General features: G+C 39.9%; 2 protein-coding genes across 3 annotated transcripts; both read left to right on the top strand.

Moving 5' to 3' along the window:
- Positions 1-40: 40 nt before the first annotated feature.
- Positions 41-7,620, top strand: LOC113149948. The gene is made up of 14 exons (XM_026342293.2): positions 41-429; positions 2,144-2,245; positions 3,007-3,075; positions 3,157-3,222; positions 3,311-3,397; positions 3,649-3,988; positions 5,405-5,687; positions 5,785-6,018; positions 6,132-6,217; positions 6,334-6,439; positions 6,565-6,758; positions 6,904-7,068; positions 7,178-7,393; positions 7,576-7,620. The coding sequence occupies exons 1-10, from the start codon at positions 191-193 to the stop codon at positions 6,388-6,390; spliced, it is 1,563 nt and encodes a 520-aa protein (XP_026198078.1). The 5' UTR covers positions 41-190; the 3' UTR covers positions 6,391-6,439; positions 6,565-6,758; positions 6,904-7,068; positions 7,178-7,393; positions 7,576-7,620.
- Positions 7,621-8,328: 708 nt separating this feature from the next.
- Positions 8,329-19,801, top strand: sec14l8 (SEC14-like lipid binding 8). 2 transcript variants are annotated; one of them, XM_026342294.1, is made up of 14 exons: positions 8,354-8,562; positions 8,678-8,716; positions 9,205-9,379; positions 10,313-10,388; positions 14,092-14,135; positions 14,872-14,934; positions 15,002-15,190; positions 15,599-15,694; positions 15,808-15,868; positions 15,963-16,046; positions 16,136-16,242; positions 18,097-18,236; positions 18,388-18,557; positions 18,642-19,801. In XM_026342294.1, the coding sequence occupies exons 3-14, from the start codon at positions 9,326-9,328 to the stop codon at positions 18,791-18,793; spliced, it is 1,236 nt and encodes a 411-aa protein (XP_026198079.1). In that variant the 5' UTR covers positions 8,354-8,562; positions 8,678-8,716; positions 9,205-9,325; the 3' UTR covers positions 18,794-19,801. The 2 variants fall into 2 exon arrangements, with proteins under 2 accessions (XP_026198080.1, XP_026198079.1); XM_026342295.1 differs by lacking the exons at positions 8,354-8,562; positions 8,678-8,716 and adding an exon at positions 8,329-8,344.
- The last annotated feature ends 1,240 nt before the right edge of the window (positions 19,802-21,041 follow it).

Here is a 21,041-nt window from a genome sequence, read left to right on the forward strand (position 1 = left end):
ATAAGAAACAACAACTTCCGGCTGTGACCGGAAACAGCAGGAGGATTACTATCTTGACTAGAGGGATGCTAATGCTAACATGCTAACTGCCCTCGTAGGTAAATGCTGCTAATAACCGGCAGGGACATCGAGGGGCGTACTGTATTTATTATAACGTTATTTGGTATAATAGCCAGTGGAAGACGTCGCTATGGCTGAACCACAAGCCATCAAGCTCCCGATTCCCGCATTACCAGAGACAGCGTACACAGCCAAGAAGGGCAAGAGAAGAAAGACTTTAGCAGAGAAGGAGGAGAGGCGAAAAGAAACAAACAGAGCTCGGTTCAAATCCAGAATCTACATCGGCATCGCCTTCCCCAGGTGGAGAGAGTTGAGGGAGGAGAAACATTTCCAAACTGACACCGATTTAGCCTTATATCTGCTTGACTGGTAAGTTCTGTAGAATTGATAAGCCCCTACCAATTTATTATACAGTGGCAAGAGAAACTGTGACCATATAAACATTGGAATTTCCTCCATTCAAGAGTATTCATATAATGTGCCTAAAATAGTAAAACAATTTCTATCTTGAATTTCTTTAATGAAAACAACTATAAAAACCTCAGTGCTAGTGGAAAAAGTATGTGAACCCTTAGTATTAATAACTGGTTGCTGTGGATCAGACCTGCACATCAGGAGGAATTTTAACTCATTCTTCCTGCAGCACTGTTTTAGCTCTGTCATATTCTTTGGACGTCCCGTGTGTGTGGTTCTCACCAAGTCGTTCCATTGCATCTCTATGGGGTCGAGGTTACTCCAGTATTTAGGGTCATTGTCCTGTAGCATCACCCAACTTCTACAGAGTTTCAGCTGACATACAGACATTCTCAAATTATCCTGAAGAATTTCTTGGCACACTTGGGAATTCATCCTTCCCTCCAATCACTACAAGATGGCCAGGCACTGATTCAGCAAAGCAGGCCCAAATCATGATGTTTCCTCCACCATACTTTTTGACTGGGATGACGTTTTCATGAGGATTTGCTGTGCCCTTTTTACACCAGATGTAGTGTTGTGGGTCCTTTCCAAATCATTTGATCTTAGGAGTCCACAAAACATTTTTGCCAACACTGCTGTGGAGTGTCTGTGCTTTCACAAACTTCAGGCGTACAGCAATGTTCTTTTTAGTTAGCAACTTCCTTTGTGGTATCCTGCCTTAGACACCCTGCTTGTTCAATGTTTTACATACTGTAGAATCAGGAACACAGATGTTTGCCAGTTCCAATGATGCCTTCAAATCGTTGGCTGTCTCTCAGGGTTGCTTCTTTACCTCGTTGATGGTTATTTTTTGGGCTCTTGTGGTCATTTTGACTGGCAGCCCAGTTCTTGGTAGAGTAGCCACAGTCCCAAAGTGTCTCCATTTGTAGATTGTTTGCCTATCTCCACCTAACCGGTGAACTTCTAAAGTCTTTAACATCACTCTGTAACCCTTTTCCAGCTTTATGTAAATCATCAATTCTTAATTGCATTTTATGACAAATTAATGCAGAAAATCACTAAATTCCAAAAGGCTTAAAGTTTTTCCTGCCGCTGTATTTGGGACGCTCCATAAAGCTACCTTTGCGGTATTGGGCACTGCAATGTGCGATCAGAAACTAAACAGATATGTTCCATGTCGGAACGAACAACTCACTGTCTATTTTATCTTCACCTGACCTTCTGGTACTTTGTGCCCCCACACATATTAGCATAAACCTGGACTACAGAGGTAACCACCTGCTTATTTATTTTAAGTTAATTAACAGGTGAGGTTTTAAAAACAAAAAACAGTGTCATTTAAAAACAGTTGTTTGGAAAATATCTACAGAAATGCTCTTCTAAACATCTGCCTAATAAAATATTCAGTGTAGTGATTCATTGTAAATATTTGAATTAATTTCACAAGTTTCCATTGTTTCCAAATCAAAACAAAGATGGCTGCACATGGGCTGTGGGACAGCCAGTCAAGATAACTGATAATATAACGTAAAAACTTATTAGATCTGTGACATTTATAACAATTATTCATAAACCTTATAAAGAAAAACTGTCATTTAATTGATTGTTTAGAATTGAAACTGGCAGCATTATCAACATATACATATAATATTTTTGTTATTTTCAGTTATGATGATCGATCAATCATATCAGCACCAAGTAAATTCTGCTACAAGCCACCTGGTCTTCCACCACTGTCGACGATCGAAGCGGAATCGATTAGTGATCGGTGAGTTTTCCCCTTCCCATGTTCACCAGTTGAGTTTTTTGCGTTTTTCCTCATCTAGTAATTTGGCTCTTTTGCCCCAGGACTGTGGCTGTTGTGGTCACTGAGGTTTGGCGCCTGCTACAGCTTCTGCAATATTGTACCAGTGCTGCCTTTAATTTAGACATTGATCCAACCAGATGTGGCCGAACTGCTCAAACTCAAGTACTTGTCTATAAAAAGGACCAGACTACAAGTAGAACTACAATTTTAAATTATTTACTTTACTTTACGTTACTTTAAATGCAAAGGTGCATGCATCTGAAAAACCACTTAACTGATAATTGAAAATGTTCAGGCCTTGTTAATTTTAATGTAGGAGCAAACCACTTTAAAAAACAGATTAATTTAATTTATGCTGTTCAGAAATAGAAATTTTATTAGTAGGAATAAAAAAAAGCAAATGCTGGGGGAAAACACAGCAGTGAAACTAAACTTTTCCACAGAAGAAATTAATTCACATTTCGACCAATGTGTGTTTCAATTTGCACAAAGATTTCAGTTACTGTAGAGACTAGGTATGAACAAAAACAGCAACTGATAAAGATGGAACAAACTTTAACCACTTTACACTTACAGGTGGGTCATTGATAAGACACTTGCATGTCTAACGGAGTACTACTAAATATTGTGGGACTATCAGTCCTTGCGTTAATGCATGGCACTTGAGCAGAATCAAGGGTTTCAGTGTATGCTATTAACCCCACTGCATGTCATTACTATAGAGACGAAGACATCCTGTCCGAGATTGACGAATTGGAAGATGATGTTCAAATACAACAAATAGAAACAAGGTTGGAGCTGATGCAATAATGATGTGATTGTTTACAATAAAGACTTGTTTTAGTAACTAATATATTTTATCGTCTTTGCAGTGATTCTATGAATGTTAGTTGTGTAGAGGTCAACGTTGAGGAATTCAATGACATAAGGAACTCAGTGTAAGTTTTTTTTTTTTTTTCCCCATCAAGTGTGCAAGTTAAATTTACAGGCATCTATATAACATATATGTAATGTGTTTTTCTCTAGTATTGATTGGAATGACGATGCCTTCGTTTCCACTTCTGCAAATGAATACAACAGCGATGAAGAGAGCGCTACGCCATTGTGTGTGAGGTATATGATTTTTGTAATTAAAAAGGAAATAGCTGGCAAAGATGGGTCATGAAGACCATTTGTTATCATCCATAGGGAGGGGATTTTTGGGGTGCAAAGGTGTGGCTGTGCAGACCATCAGACTTCATATAAAGCAGGTCCTTCTTGAGTCCATAGTTGATATTCATAATATATGAATCTTAAATTGTACTAATTTTTGTGTGCACTACAGCACAAAGGCAACACCGATATGTATTTTTTGTGTTTCTCAGGAGTGGTGGAGATCTATCTCCTCAAATGCGTTTAGATTTGCTTCCAGAAATATCTCTGGAAGAGACAGTTAATGGATTGATGGAACAGGAAGAGACAGGACCAACAGCGGACCCTGCTATACCAAATAAACTTGAAGTCATGTGTGAAGATGACATTGTGGGACATCAAGCTTCCATTGTTTATCACGACAGTTTGAAACAGTTAGCTACACACCTCATCCTCCCAGTAAAGACCTGCACTGCTAAGGACCCTGAAAGCCAAAGGCAAATCGAGTGCCACGCTTCTCAGCCTTTTGAGATAAAAGTCAAGTCCTGTGGAACGGCAGCAATTATGGAATGGGTGGGTAGGATGGTTTTGTTATATTTACACATACACTAAAACACACCTGGATTTAACTGAGCAAATAGGTAAAAGCCTTCCATTGGATAATTACTGCATAGATGATTATTTCTCAGCTGGCAACAGGTTATTTAACTTTAACTGATGCAGTGAGTAGCTTCTCATTTCCAAAAGAATCATGTCTGAAGACACATCCTGTGGTCGTGTAAAAGACAATTTGGTCCAAAGCATTATTAAAAACGGGAACGATAGTGGGGAATTATCTTTTGAGATGAAATGTGGTGGGGAGAAAAAAAAACAAAAAAAACAACAACAAAAAAACTACTTACATGATCGTGATCAGTGACAATTTAATTATTTTGTGAAAGTTAATTGCACAAAAACAACAGAACTGTTGGCTATGTTTCATAGTGAAAGCCTATATACAGGGCGATAATTTAAACACACACACACAAAAACAAACAGCTTTGTAGTCTTAAGAAAAAAGAAGGTCCTGTGGTATGATGAGGCCAGATTTACCCTGTTCTAGAGTGATGGGCTCATCAGGGTAAGAAGAGAGGCAGGTGAAGTGATGCACCCATCATGTCTAGTGTCCACCGTACAAGCCTGTGGAGGCAGTGCTATGATCTGGGGCTTCTGCAGTTGGTCAGGTTTAGGTTCAGCAACGTTGTGTACAAAGAATTAGGTCAGCTGATAACTGAATATACTGAATGACCAGGTTATTCCATCAATGGATTTTTTTTCTTCCCTGATGTCACGGGCATATTCCAAGATGACAATACCAGGATTCTCTGGGCTCAAATTGTTTGGAGTGGTTGAAGGAAAGCATGACATCATTTTCACACATGATTGGCCACCACAGAGTCCAGACCATAACCCCACTGAAAATCTTTGGGATGTGCTGGAGAAGATTTTGCGCTGTGCAGAAGCTTATCAAAACAATACCACAGTGAATGCATGCAGTAATCAAAGCTAAAGGCGGTCCAACAAAATATCGAAATGTGTGATTTTTTTTTTGGATGGGCAGTGTATTTGTTCTAACATATGTAGCTTTACACATTTTAAATTATATTTACATTTTAATTTGGCAGACTTAGCTTATCGACTTACAAGTGTTTGGGAACACCAGAACTTTTGAGTTGAAGATGTCTTTTTCTCATCTGAGCAGAGATGTCAGGGATATGGGCAGAAATACATAATGAGACAGTGAAGAACAGGAAGAGATGTGTCATCCACATAGCAAGGATAGGGAAATCTGTGAGTGGATGATAGGACCTAGGACTGTAGTATAGATGAAGAGGACCTAGAACATGGCCCTGTGGGCCACTTGGTCTGAGAAGAGGCAGTAAAAGCTGAACACTTGCCCTCCAAAGACACCACATTGCTTGAATCATCTTGTGTTATCTTTTTTAACAGGTGTGTCCCAGTGGCCATACTGTGTGGAAATGGAGTTCACAGCCTTTGATGAAGTCAGAAATGCAAATGGGAGACTTCATGCTCGCTACAAACATACTGCTTTCTGGAAACAACTATGAGAACGTGGCTCTGCTGTTCAGAAACATGAACATGGGCGTGGTTGATCAAACTACTTTCTCCCTGATACAGGACAAATATTGTGTTGACACAATTAAAGAATTCTGGGAGGAAAGGAGACTTGACACTATTGCTAAACAACGTGATAAACACAGAGTTGTCCTTGGTGAGTCTGGTCTAAACTTCTCACTTGAGTTTGATTATTTATCAAATCTAACTTTATGAATCACTTTCAGAACTCAGCGATTCTTTGCTTATTGCAGGTGATGGCAGAATGAGCACCCCTGGAGGAAGTGCTACATACTGCACTTACACGGTGATGGACAACGATAGTAAAGAAATATTGTCCATTGTGAACATGGACAACATGCAAACCCAGCAAAACTCAGCCATTCTGGAAAGGGAGGCCTTCATCCAGACAATAGATAAACTTAAACAGGAAATTAAGATTCAAGAGGTCTGCACAGAGGGACACAGGCAGATTTCAGCACTCTTCAGTATGTGCACATTTTTTATACTGTTATTTTTGTTATAAAGTAGAATTTCTGCCTGAAATGGCTAGATCTCATTTCAAATTGCTTATGGAACCATTTGTCCTCCAAAATATCAGGCAAAGGAAAGTACAAAGACAGTGGAATCATCCATTCTTTGGACGTATGGCATGGAGTCAAAGATTTGGAGAAAAGGTTACAAGCTGTGAGGAAGGTTTTAAGCAAACATGCATTATCTGTGCTGCTTTTAAGAACATAAAAAACAAATGTAAAATTAATTCTTCAAATGCAACATTGTTTGAATTATCACCCTGCATATAGGCTGCTCAGGCTAAAGAATGCTACCCCTATTCTACACTGGATCAAAGACGTCTGTAATCACTTCTGGTACTGCTGTAAGGAGGCGGATAATTATACAGAATTCATGGTGTGTAACTAGAACACGTAGAATATGTCAATTAGTGCAACAGATCCATAATATTGACTAAATGTCATTGGTAAACTACTTGTTGAACTGTCTCTTATTTTCCACAAATGTTTGTGTGTTTTCAGTCACTGTGGACCAGTATTTTGTACCATGTCACTGATCAGCACGAGTGGGCCACCGGGGCCTGCCACCACGCTCCGCTGCCCAAGAGCCACACTCACATCTGGATAGAAGAAGATTCTGTCGCACATGCAACCCTCATCTCAGTGATCATGAATCAAATGTGGCTAAAGGATGTGGAAAGGTTTTTGCCTTTCAGGTACAGAACCATTGTGACAGACACTGTAGTGGACATGGAAAGGACGAATTGTTCTTATTTTTTCCTGTCATTTAAAGTCGAGAGAAATGTTTTTGTATGAGAACATATGAAGTGCTGCATAATATCCCATTTGCTCTACATGTAGATCGACTGCAGAACTCGAGTCATTTCACAGCCATGTCTTGACGTACGCATCAAAGGGGATTTTCTTCAGCCCACCTGTGTATGAGGCACGGGTCCTGCTCGCGGGCCTGGATTACAACCATCACGTCCACAGGCCAGCAATGAAAAACAGAGATGGTGCTTTGGTGTATGTGACACCCAGTTACTTTAGTAAACCATGTATTTACAATTCTAGCAGTACAAACCAAATGTGTCAGTATTTATATTTACATATTTTTTTTGTTTGTAACTTTTAGGTATCGCAAAGTTAGGAACAAAAAGTCCAGGAGATGGAGTTTATATACCATAAAGGTCCCAAAAGACTATAGTTATATTCCAGAACTGCAGACTGCCATCTTGAGAAGATGGTTGACTGATGATAAAGGGATGTCCAGAAAAAGAGGGATGCGTACCTCAGATCCTGGATTTCCAGCAGTTCCTGGAACCTCAGGTCAGCAGGAGGCTTAGAGCAGGTGAGCTGACACACTTTACTAGAGCAACATGCAGGTCATACCTAAACGAAGATTCTGGTTTTCACAAACTACAGGCTTTGTAAAAGGAAAAACTTTCACCATCCCTCCTAAAACTTTTTTGTAAATGTCTATGCCTATCATGTAAATTGCTAAGCATTTGTTTGTTTGTTTGTTTTGGACAGGACTGGCCAGAACATCAGTTTTCACATCCATGAAGTTTAAAGAAACAGAGAAAAAAACAAAACAACCGATGGAAAATATTTGTACAGGAAAGCTGACTTTATCATTGAAATGATCAAGGTTGTACTTGGTAACTATTTCAATAAGTGAACTCATGCATTTCTTTTATTTAAGTCTGTATAATAAGTGGAATAAAACCTCACATTTTGTAGTATATTGTCTGTCATGTGTTTGGATCAGGGCTCATGCAGAGTGATGCTTCTTACCTCATCAACGAATCTTCCCCACCGACTTCCGTAAAGTGGACAACAGTTTAATCTGGACCTGTAATTAATTTAGATAATAGGATTAATGTGAGTGGTCGAGAACAACAATAACCTGCTGATGAAGTTCAACATTTCACCTTTTAACACAGCTGCTACCAGCGTCCGGGAGTCGCTGCGGTTTGATGAAGTAAATCACACTTCACAAAGTTTCCTCACAGAGTACAATTAAAGAAATGAAACGGTGCAGAAATAAATGCGAAATGAAAAGGGTGATATGATGTTAGCTCGACAATGAAGGTAGGTAAAACTTTAATGAACGCCGTGACTGAAACGTGTAAATACGTCCAGGCGCAGGTGTTTCCAATGAGGACACCGTTTGTCCCCGACGGGATCCCGTAGCACTGATGACGCGTTGATACCTGCGATCTTATTGGTCCGTTACCTGCATGAGTTAACCTGCGCCACACCTGGTGATCCACCACCAGGTGTGGCGCAGGTTACCAGGGTGAGTTAGACTTGTCTTTAACCCGAGTTAAGTTAAGAGCGATTCCTGAAGCCAAAGAAGATCACAGCTGCTCGAGATTGTGACGTTTCCTACTTCCTTCTTCGCTTTAACGTCATTACTCTGACTAGTTTTTTTTTATTTCTTAGTTTAATTGTAATTTGTGCAGCAGTCTACAGCAGTACGTGAGCCACCTGGTAGATGGAAGATTTGGCAATAAAGTGAGAAATACCCGTTTTACAGAGCATCTCATGGGACTGAGCCAACCTATAAAACGTAATTAGCACTCTGTGTGCGCATGTGCGGATTATTAACAGAGATTGTTTATTTTTTTAGAGACGCGTCACTCGGCAGGTTGAAACGTGAACTGAAAAAGTGAGCATGAAAAGCTTATGTTCGAGTCCTACTCTGATTTCACTAAGGTGTCATACTTTTTAGGTATTTTAGGTCATTTAAATCTGACTTATTCGCTATTTTTTATTATGATCATGGTTCTGGAAATATCAAAAACTAGTTCTCCCTGCACTCAGTTGCCCCATAAATGAATAATATATGTATAATGTCACCCATGAGGATCCATTAACATTTATAAAAAGACTGAGCAGAAAACAAGAGGCACCAGTGCAAAATTAAATAAATTTTATTAATCATTATATCTATTTAAAAAAAAAAAGTTTACAAAAGAAATGAGATGAAAACGATCCTTAAAAGGGGGCGGGGCTTCTCAGTGCGTCCCTCCTTTTAGTGTGGAGTAACGCTCTGTCAGTTCTCCTATCTTTGGTGATGAGACAGGCTCTCACACGGGATGTTTGACACTCGTGTGTTTGTTTTCTTCTCGCTTCTCTGACCGGTTGTTCTGACAGTAACGATAACGGGACATCGACACCGTGACAGCGCATCACGGGCCGGCGTCAGAGACGGGAGTCGTCCGGTGACGGAGCCGTTTGTCGTCCTGCGTTTATCTTCGGTCTCTTGTGCGCAGACATGAGCGGAAGAGTCGGAGACCTGAGTCCTAAACAGGCTGAAGCATTAGAGCAGGTAAATGTGCAATGATGATCAGAATTATTATTAACATTTTAAATGAATTAGTGGCTAATAATAATAAATTTAACTTTAAATTTCTCTTTCTGTTTGATCCAGACTCCAAATCTCAGAATATTCGGCCCACAGTGCAGAAAATCCACTAATCTTCTTATCTGAGAGACTAGAATAAGATGAAATTTGGAGTTTGTTCATTATTATTCCATTGAAAAATGACTGAAGCAGATGATTGCTAATAAAGACATTGTTTTTCAATTAATCGATCAACTAACCAGACATTTGAACTGAATTCGGAACATTATCACACTTCATAATATCTCTTCATCATAATTCAGATTTCTATCAGTGTCAATATTTTATAAAGAACTTTTATTATTAGATATGTTTATACAACTGTTGATTAAATGTAATAGAAGGACAACCAAGTCCTTATTATTATTAGTAATATTTAGTAGACAGGGGTCGCCACTTAACCATTACAATAAACTATTTATCAGGGTTATCTAAGTACTTATTTCCGTACTTGGCAGTTCCCGTGCTTAACATTCACTTTCACTGTGGTCATGTGACACTGTATGAATAATTAGGTTTGCTGTGGTTCTGCTTTTGTGGTGAATATATATGGATATGGATATAAAGGCTGTTATCCTCGTGTGAAGAACATTTTCAGGGATCTGTTGTTTCCACTGAACTGTGCAAAAATAATTAGTCACCAAGTCACAAGCTCCAGCAGCGTTACAAAATGAAAGTCAGTTATCTGAAAGGAAAAGCTGCACAGTGATGTCATCAACAGAGAAAAAGTGCTGGTTACTCAAGCCTGTTTTTTTTTTAACCTTCAGGCTCATAATTGTTAAGATTTGGTTAAAGAGTTCCCTGAAAGAATCCTCTCTGTCTGTCATATGTCACTTCTTCTCTCTTTCCTCGCTGTAGTTTCGAGAGAGGATACAGGACATTCTTCTTCAACTTCCTGCACAGACCGACCATTTCCTGTTGCGTTGGCTCCGAGGTGAGTTAACATTGATGCAAACACCTGCTGATATTGACTAATCGCAGCGTGCACTCATTAAAAAACCTCTCCCGTGATCCCATACCCAGGGGGATGCATGTGGGGTTAGGCCTTTAAAAGCCTGTAATCATTTGCATGTGTCCATACAGAAAATATGTTGGTGTTGGTGCAGAAGCTGCAGCGTTTTAATACGTGAAAGGACGTAATGCAACATATCGGAACACTTGCTGTGATTGAGAAAGAGATTTTGAGCACAAACCAGCTTCTTAAAAGATAGAAGAGAACAATCGGACTGACTCCCAGACTCCGTTTATCCACGAGCATGTTGAGGTTGTGTGCTCAGACTCTGCTGGAAATGAGAAGCAATGATTAAGGGAGGCCTTGTTCTGATTAGTTGTGCAGCAGGTCTAGCACTCCGTGTATCAGGCTAATCCAGGGCTAATCGCATTAAAGGTGCACAACAACGGACGACATCCTGTCTGCCGGGAGACACGCTGCTGCTGCTGTTTCTGTTGCTCTCCAGCGTTCAAGTTCCTGGATTTTGATGAGGATGATGAATCGTTTTATAGCTAGAATTCAGAGTGGCAGTGAGGGTGCATTGGTCTCTTTAATAAAGCCTTGGTAAATGACCATGACTGTGGCTTTGCCTCTCAGAAAGATCAGCCCCACAGCTCCAAACACAGACGACAACAGTCTGTATGAGAAATGTATGCTCTGAATGATTTACATGAATTCAAAGATAGCTGCCATTCAAGCTGTGGGAGTAGCTCATTGATCAAAAGCAAACAGCCTGAGGTGACTCACAGTGAGCCGTGATGATTGACCCCAAAACAGTGTGGGTGTTGTTCTTCATATACACTCGCCAAACAAAACGTGCAGTCAGATGAACATGTAATTGAATTAGTTCAACAAGTCAACATAAACTTCATCATATTTAATATTTCAATCACTGGATTCATTCAGTGGATCAGTGAAAACATTTCCACTGCAGGTTTTTCTCACTACACACATTTACAACATTAAATTATAATGACATAGCTCTTTGTGACTCTTAGGGAAGCTAATGGCTCTGATGATAATAATAATAATAACTGACAGACAGAGACAGTGACACATAGTGGAGCTTTTAAGTGGTTTTGTCGTCATCAATATGCTGTATGTTGAAATTTCACTCAGCCACTGAGACTGTAGGAAGATATTCAGATTTCCAGTTAGCTCTTATATAATTTTTCATGCAGCTAGAAGTGCAATATTAGTGTATTTGTCATATAAACTATGCAATAGATTGTGATCTAATTATCATTTTAAATTGATCCAGTTTTATTATGTACGTTTTTAAACAGACAGACGTTCCTCATTTACTAAAATCTTCAAATTAAACTTGGATTTTGTTTATGCAGTTTTCTGTCAGCCTCACTATGTCCCTCCTCAGCCATGGAGAGTGTTTTTGACACTACTCTTTTTTTTCATGTCTTTAATACGCAGTGAAAATAATTAAAAGAGGGAACTGATATGTAGTACAATCTGAACCTAGTGTCCTCCTGAGGTTCTCGTCTGTCCCATTCTTCAAATTGGGACATAAAATGCATAATTTCTTGTGCTCTGACAAGAAGACTTTCTTGTCATTAAAATACCAATAGAAGAATCTAGAAAACAAAGGTGGACCCATTGTTGTTAGGCAAAGTAGAAGGAAAACCAGACATTAATTTAAGTGTCAGCATGTTTGACCTTTCAGCCTGGAGCTAAATGGGATTAATGTAGTGCCAGAGGTATTCAGAGGTACTCCACAACAAACTAAGACTAATGTAGCGATATGTTTAGTTTGTCACGTGCAGTAGACCTAACTTTGAGAGAATAATGAGTATGAAACCTAATTGTGTGTTCGAGCCAGTTAGACTCTGCTTCTCCACCATGATGCTTGAACTTGAGGCCGCCGACCTTCCTCCTCTTCGGCCACCTCCCCAAACATTTCCTGCTCTCAGTTTGACTCTCCATGAATGCATTTAAGGAGCATTTTATCTTTATAGAGCTCCACCTGACGAGATAAACAACAGGCTAAATAGCACCAATTAATCCTGGGGCTGGCTTTATACTAGGATATCAGTTTGTCTACGTTTTGTACCAGAGTTCAGTGAAACAAACTCTTTAACCTGTGAAGATTAGGTTTAGCTATAGACAGCGTGTTATTACATTTAAAGCAGAAACTATTGTGGCACTTTGTCCACAGATTTCTACTTATTTTATCTCCTAAATTACAGATAATATCAGGGACTTTAGCTGTAGAGCATTATAAATCGATTCATAATGTCTAATTACATCTTGATTACACCCAATTCTTTCTTATGAGTTTTATTTAAGAGCACACTGTCAGATTATTACAGATTTAGCGAACTCTTCTTCATTTTGTATCTCGTCATTTATTTGCTTTGTATTTATCTTCTGTGACTGTTCTGTGTTTATTTTTATGATGAGGGGAAGTCCTGGATGGATTCATTACTACTTACAACTGACTCGTCCAGACACATGACGTTGTTGCCAAAATGTTATCTTAATTCTTAATTCTTTAAACTTTCCTTAATATTTTTGAAGCTGTTATTTAAAGTTTAAATTCATTCCCGAGGATCCAGTGTGTTATCTCTTCAGGTTTCATTTAGAGGTGTGTGAGATATTGGTTCAAAGTTTGCAGGCACTATCATCAAATGTCATAAGATAATTCTAGCACCAACCATGAGCTGTTTTGTAAAGCTTTATCACAGCCTAAGATAATATGCTGTAGTTCTACATTCATCTACAATCATTATCCTCTTTAGGGTCACTAGATGCTAAAACAAATTGCAGCATGCAGCTGTGGTTATCGGTGGTTTTAGGTTATCTGGAAACAGAAGAAACATGAATCTTAAATCATATAGTGATGCTTTGAAAAATAAAAGAGACAAAGTCATATAAATATACAAAATTAACAGTTCAAGGGGTTAAAAGGTTCAAAACTACAGAGCGTTTCTGGTTATCATCTAAGGCAGCGTCATCAGAAAATAACGTTTAGCCCAGAATGACACATGCATTCCTGTCATAACCTGCTCCCTGCTTTGTATTTTGAGTCACTCAGTGCCCTCGAGGCCTCAGGTAAGGTGCCACAATGGAGCATTAGCTTCAGTATAATCCACTGTTGGAGCAAAGTTCTAAGTCTCACTTCAGTGCTGTTGTGCTTTTCCACCCGACTCTCAGCAGCAGCAGCAGAAGAAATCGCCTTAGGAGCGTAAAACAAGTGCCCTGTGTTTCCACTCTGTTCTGGATCAGGCACAGCGTCACAGTGGTTTTAAAAATACAGAACACGTTAGAGAAGAGGACGAGAGCTTGAGTGCCCTATAACTTTATTCCCAGATTGTTTGAATTAAATCTTTAAAGTTCAGGAGATAGTTTAGTTTGTTTGTTCGTATGTTCATGGTTTTATTCATATATTCAAACTGGGTACCTTCTAGTAGCAGCTGTTCGTGTGGTTTTCTAAGACCTTATATTCAGTATCTCTATTTGGCAACCTTGGCCTTTCTTGTTGGAACAAGTGTCACACAGGACAAGGAACACAGGAACCTCAATATTGTACTAACTAAACTTACTTGTACAAACTGTACAACCACTGACTAATAAAACGCAGTACCCATTTTAATTGCATCTGTCTCTTTTCACTTTACTTCCTCTTTTTCAGCCAGAAACTTCAATGTGCAGAAATCGGAGTCCATGCTGCGAAAGGTAATACACTAAGATGCTGTGTATTGTACAGTAGGATACAGAGTATAAAGTATAAAAGTGCAGTATAATTTATAAAGAAGAAAAATGCAAATCGTGTACTAAATTGAAATCAAATGTACGACAGTGCCAGTGCTATTTCAGTGACTAATATCACTGGACCACGCCAGTCCATCAGCTCAGGAGTAGCTGCAGAATACACAGAGGAGCAGCGTGCTAGCGTTTTGCTGTGGGGAAACTGAGTCATCACAGCAGCTGAGGAGATAACATACAGATAAACCAGATTAAAGAATGAGAATTACGAGGGTGACAGACGCACAGCACCGACATATTGCCGTCTTATGAAGGTGTTATGTCCCATGTGTTTTGCAAACTGTTGCCTGTTAATCTGGTTTATCACACACAGCTGATAAAATCACTCCCAACTTTACCAAGTCGTCCGTGAAGCTGTCTGCTAGTTAGGAGCTTTTCGCTCCCCTTTGATGGTGAGTTTGTGGTTGTAAACATGTGTTCGTCTGTACTGTGGTATAGAAGTGATCCTCTTTCTGCTGACGGAGCAGGTTTTACATCATCTACCCACTGTGTAAAACCTCATAAGCCACTTAAATCTCTGCTTGGACAGATTTGTTGCTGTTCACACAGCTTATCATCAAGGAAGTTAAAATACACTTTATTCTAATGTGCTTCCTTTATGCTTCCTTTATGTTATGCTATATGCTTAATTTATTTGTCTTTCCAGCATTTGGAGTTCAGGAAACACATGAAAGTAGACACAATCATCACAGACTGGCGTCCTCCAGAGGTAAAAACCTTAGAAACCATAACCTGCTGTACGCCCAGTGCACATTTAAAACGGCTGCTGTTTGCAGGTGATAGAGAAGTATCTGTCAGGAGGGATGTGTGGCTACGACCGCGAGGGCAGTCCCGTCTGGTATGATGTAATCGGACCGGTGGACCCCAAAGGCCTTTTCCTGTCTGCCTCTAAACAAGACTTTATCAAGTCCAAGATCAGAGATTGTGAAATGCTGCAGAAGGAATGCAACCTCCAGTCACAGAGGGTAAGAGACCACAGCGCCTGGAACAGAGATCAAAGGTTCCTGTTCACACCTAATAGAAGATACTGTATGTCTAGGCAGGAACATGGTCAAGAGAACAGGTGATGGTTGTTTATTGTCAGCTGGTGCAAAAGAGTGAATGAGGCAGAGGTGAGCCGAAACCAGGGTTTACTGCAGGCCAGGAGGGAGTGTCAGGATCTGAGAAGATGGATTATTATTTATTGAGGGTGGTTTCACTGACAAGGCAGTAAAATCACAGTGTTGATGAGGGAGATACAGACCTGCACATTGTTCTGCAGGAATCTTGGCGCATTCAAAACCACAAATTTCCAAAATGTTCACATACTTTTTCTTGCTTCTGTATATGCAGATAAGATTTCCCTGTCTTTCCCTCACTCTGTTTACAACCAGCTGGGGAGCAACGTGGAATCAATCACTATGATCTATGATGTAGAAGGTCTGGGTCTGAAGCACTTATGGAAGCCTGCTATAGAGACGTATGGAGAGGTATAGAGAGAGAGAGACACACACACACACACACACACACACACACACACATACACTAAACTAATACTGCTAGGTTGGTCGACATATTGAACAGTATGTCCCTCTGTCCTCAGATCCTCCAGATGTTTGAAGACAACTACCCAGAGGGACTGAAGAGACTGTTTGTCATTAAAGGTCACTGCTTTTTGTATTTACATTTTTTAATGGTTGTATCGTGACTCAGTTTTTAACGTTTTGAGTTAAAATGGTTTTATCTCTTCTCTCACAGCCCCCAAACTCTTCCCTGTGGCCTACAACCTCATCAAGCACTTCCTGAGTGAGATCACACGACAAAAGATCTACGTCCTTGGGGGTAAAACGCTACACAGCATCGCTTCATATAAAAGAGTAGTAGTCCGTAATCATTTAAACAATTTGAACGTTGGCTCTGTGTTTCGACAGCTAACTGGCAGGAAGTTTTACTGAAGTACATCGATCCAGAAGAGTTGCCGGCCATATATGGAGGGAAACTCACCGATCCTGATGGAGATCCTCGCTGTCGGACCAAGGTTTGTGTCTCTGGTACAACGGAGGGCTGATAAGTTGGAGGAGACGAATATTCATTGCACATCCTTCTTGAACACTTTGGATATTATTGGCAACAGAATATGTTCCTGTAAGTAACACCCAAACAGTGATCTGCCACCAGGTGTGGAATACTTCAGACTACTAAACGCCAACTCTGCAGCAGTGGATACAAGTCTGGTTCCAACATTAGCTGATCAGCCCTCCTGTAACAATACGCTTGCTTTGAAGTAGTCTCGAGTGTCTCCATCATATATTCAGACCCATTCAGCTACAGCACGTGTTCATTAAACCCCCACAACAGGAAGTCACAGACACTCCTATTCTCAATAGATTTCTAAAAACATCTTTTTACCTATAGTTGGGTATATTATCAACCTTCTTGGTATATGTTTGCCAAATACCTGCAAAAATGCACTGCTAAACCTCTGGTGTGGACTGATTTACAATACATGTGGGTGTGTTCTGCCCTGTAGTCTTTGTTCTCTGGTCTGTGCTCTGTGATTATGTAGTTTAGCAGCTCAAAGCTTTGCTTCAGTGAGAGACTGGTTGGCTAATATGCATGAACTTCAAATGCTGTGGTTTATATTTGACTGGCAAACTATCTTTTATGTGAGTTCCTTGCCCATCGGTATTCCTTAGTGAAAGGCTTAATCCAGGCTGTAAACAGGCCAAGCTGTGCACACTGGAGGAGATGTTCATAAAACGTTAACGCAGCTGACGCTGGCTGCGAGAGAGATCCTGTTACACATGAATGAGCCAAAGTGATCACAGCAGGTCAGTGACAATAGGAGGCCTATTCTGGACTGTGTGTCGCACAGTGAATCGGCAACAGCACACGTGCTAACACTTGTTTCTCTTTGCCATGCACAAACCAGTTTAACAAGTAACTGATCCTAAATAATGCAGTTTGTGTGTTGCGGAGGTGTATGGATAGGATCAACAAACGGTCCACAGGAAACTGCAGACGCAAAATGATCCCCACTTCATCCCGACTGCGGCCCTAGTCAGTCCTGCTGTGTAGAAATAACAAAGAGCAGAAGAGAGTTTGTAGGCAGTGTAGTACTGAGCGTAGTCCTGATCCACTAGAGCAGAGAACAGCAGCTTGAGTAGTGATCCACCAATAGATAGGTTAACGCAGTAGACAAACACTGACCCGTGCTTGTCGCTGTTTCTGTAGATAAATAATTGGGCCCAGGACAGATGAGGAACAAGGACGAAAAATTCATTTTCAGCTGAAGAGAGAAGAAATTGTGACGCTCAGCCTCGAAGTGTTTTTCTACCTTTGATTCTTAAAATAATTGTGTAGTTATCTAGCTCTTTGTCATTGATATTGGACTGTGTTGTTTTGGTTAGTTTGTAGGAATAAGTTGTGCAGCAGGACATCAAGTCGATGATCTGCTTCCTTTTGCAACTTTTGAGCCTTATGCTTCTTTTATGTGAGTTGTTTTTTTTTCTCATTTTGCCTCCTTCAGGGTTCAGTAAATGTTCAGTAAAAGTTTATGTAAAGAATAAAAACATCATCAGATGCCTAATGTGTTTTCGCTCTCTAATGGAATATGCTTAAGAGAAGTGGTTTCAGAGCAGTTTGACCCAGTTCCCTTTGGGAAATCCCTGCTCTCTAATGGTTTGGAAAATTATTGTTAGAAATTGGTGTCAATAAACAGGATGGGAGAAGAGAAAACACTTTTACATGTTTAAAGCCTCTTTTTATGCAAAAGGAGGAAATATTCAGTAAGTGCAGCTTTTTTCTTTCACCCCATTTCTTCTACTTTCTAGTTATTTCATATACACCTGCTTGACTCCTGTGTGTTTGACTCTTCGTGTCGGTGTTGCAGATAAACCATGTCAGCCCAGTTCCTTCCTCCTACTATGTGCGGGACCACGTCAAGGTGGATTACGAGCAGTGTATCACTGTCAGTCGAGGTTCTTCCCAGCAGCTGGACTACGAGATCCTGATCCCGGGCTGTGTCCTCAGGTCAGCCAGAAGCTACTGTGCTATTAAATGATGCAGTAATATCACACCTTGCTCAGTGCTGTTGCTGATATTCTAATGTACAAGACTCTAAATTATACAGTCTCAATTGCATAAAAAAGATGTCAAGAAGACATTTTTTCCATCCTGTTAGGTGGCAGTTTGCCAGTGAGGGGGCAGATATTGGTTTTGGGGTGTTTCTAAAGGCTAAAAAGGGCGAATGGAAGAAGGCGGCTCAGATGCAGGAAGTCGTGCTCAGCCAGCGCTACAACTCCCACTTAGTGCCAGAAGACGGCTCGCTGACCTGTGAACTCCCAGGAGTGTGTAAGTAACTCCTGAATGTGCAGAAAAGACTTTCAATCAGACCCAGCAGTGTGTTAAATCCCCTGTTGGTTATGTTCACCACAGACGTGCTGAGATTCGACAACACCTACAGCATCTTCCAGGCCAAGAGAATCAGTTTTAGTGTTGAAGTCCTGCTCCCAGACCAGCTGCAGTCCCCACAGAATAACGGAGGGTCCAGCAACCACGTTCAGACCGAGGAAAACAGCCAGTTATAAGCAAGAAGATGACACTTCTGTGGTGTCAGATCAGGGAGGTTCAGCCGCTGTTGGTGAGCACAGCTTGGGATACTTGAGTCGAAGAGGAACTGCTGCTGATACAGGAATAGAGTACTATACATTATCTATCCATGTGTGGCCCTTTAAATCATCCTAATGACCTCATTTATGCTGCGTTTGGAAACATGCAACACAGAAAATTGACAAAACACATTGCAAAGTGTGGAGGAGCGTCAGTTTTTATTGTCCATCCTGTTTCCCTGGGACATGAGCACACGTAAATACGTCTACAGTATTTCACTGCTCATAACAGGAATCTGTCAATATAATATATTACAAAATAAAACCATGTTGTTTGGCCTTTTGTTAGCTTTCTAGCTAATTCAGACACATTTAGGAGCTTGCTAAGAAGCAAGCTAACTGCAACCTACATGGTCTCGGCCATGAATTCTCCATGAAGCAAAAAACCTAGTGCAGATCTTTTGTTTTCCTCAAACACAAAATAAGGTTTGGTTCTTGTTGCTCTATGAATTTTGCAGGTGCATGATTGCCATTGAAATTTGTTAGCATCTCCTATCAATTTCTTTGTGCCTTCAGATCTGCAAGGTTTCCTCATGTTTTGATTCATTATTCTTTTATTGTGCCTCTGAGCACAGAAAGGCAGGTTTGTCTTCCCCCAGTGAACTCTAACATTTCAGGTAATATTCCTTTTATAGTTCTTTTGTAATTTATCATTTATTTCTAGAAAATAATGTATAATTTATATTATTAAATATAAAAGCTTACGTCATTTCCTTCACACGAATCAGTGTTTAATAGAAAATGTTTCAAACAATATGCAGTATTAAATAATATTTATGTCATTTCTAGTGAATGTGACGGAAACTTGTGTTTGAAAATACAGTTATCTTACCAGACAATTACTGAATGCATATATTCATATTTTTGTCTATGTGGATTTAGGGAAAAAATTAAAGACTTGAGTAAAATGAAACTATCTTCAGTATCTAGCTGAATTTGTTTAGTTCTCTCCTCTGTTACCTGGATGCCTTCATCTCATTTATGCTCTTTAAAGTTTAAACTTTCTTTCTTTGGTAGATGACAAACTTCTGTTTTGTTTTTTTGCTTCCACAGCTTTTAATTGAAACAGTGCTGCCTGGAAGTAAAACATACCAATGTATTCTTCTCTCCCTGAACGTTGGTGATTAGTTAGGTAGACAGGTAAACAGTTCTTCAAATGCAGGAGGGGAGTTTTCTAGTTCAGGCTGTTTACTGCAAATTAAAAGCCATGAAAAAGATATAACCATCAGAATCATTCTAATCGTCAATTAAAAACTGAAAATTAAGTTAAATATAGTTGAAGTACCTCCTGACGTAACATATTAGAGATGCACTTTAGTCTTGATCACCTGGATCAGGTGTGTTCAGCCGAAAGATGCCAGTTCACTTTGTCTTCCTCCACTCCACCCTCATCTCTGATGGTATCTTCCACACTGACGACCACATTTGGTAACTCCTTCATACTCAAATGAAAACAAACTCAGTTCACGTTGCTCTTAAAAAAATGCCATTTAGTCACCAGCGGCTCATGACTAGTGACTGGTGTGTTGCCTTGATGCTAACACAAAATTAAATTTCTTTTCCATTAACATGCTGGAGCTGGGGTGGCCAGAGATTCCCTATGGCCTCCGCTTCCTGGTGCCATTTGTAAGATGTAGTAAGCAATATGGGCGAATGCCTTAAAAGCTTTGGGAATAAAGTTCCAACCGTGCATGTTGGTAACCAATGATGTTTATTTGTATACAATAACCTATAATCAAATTAAACCTTATTTTGCCAAAGTGTGGCAAAAAAAGTCGCTGCTATCCATTGACCAGCTCATGAGTCATGGCAAAAGACTACATTCATGTATTAATTTACTAAATATAAACTAATGTACTAAATAGAAATTCACTGAGTTCTTTGTGACTTTTTTAGACAAAAACACAGTCGGTCCTTTCAGAATAGCTAGAATAGTAAAACACCTGTGTGGGTATCCAGGCTATGTCCGAACTGAGTCTTTATGCCCCTTGCATTTTCACTTTACTTTTTATGTAGTGAATTTAATTGATCAACATTGGGATGTACAGTAAGTGGTTGGATAAAACACTATACTTAAGTGAACAGGAGTTATGGCACAGCAACAAGTAGCTGGATATGGAACACACACGCACACACACATATGTACATAGGTTTGATAAAAAGGTAA

The sequence above is a fragment of the Anabas testudineus genome, chromosome 9, assembly GCF_900324465.2.
Source record: "Anabas testudineus chromosome 9, fAnaTes1.2, whole genome shotgun sequence".
Lineage (NCBI taxonomy): Eukaryota > Metazoa > Chordata > Actinopteri > Anabantiformes > Anabantidae > Anabas > Anabas testudineus.

Excerpts from the sequence above, each read along its gene's own strand:
- LOC113149948 (XM_026342293.2), top strand. The coding sequence starts at position 191 with ATGGCTGAACCACAAGCCATCAAGCTCCCGATTCCCGCATTACCAGAG. Across the intron at positions 3,076-3,156 it reads ATACAACAAATAGAAACAAG|TGATTCTATGAATGTTAGTT; the intron begins GTTGGAGCTGAT and ends TCGTCTTTGCAG. Across the intron at positions 3,989-5,404 it reads CGGCAGCAATTATGGAATGG|GTGTGTCCCAGTGGCCATAC; the intron begins GTGGGTAGGATG and ends CTTTTTTAACAG.
- sec14l8 (XM_026342295.1), top strand. The coding sequence starts at position 9,326 with ATGAGCGGAAGAGTCGGAGACCTGAGTCCTAAACAGGCTGAAGCATTA. Across the intron at positions 14,935-15,001 it reads CAGACTGGCGTCCTCCAGAG|GTGATAGAGAAGTATCTGTC; the intron begins GTAAAAACCTTA and ends TGCTGTTTGCAG. Across the intron at positions 15,191-15,598 it reads GCAACCTCCAGTCACAGAGG|CTGGGGAGCAACGTGGAATC; the intron begins GTAAGAGACCAC and ends GTTTACAACCAG.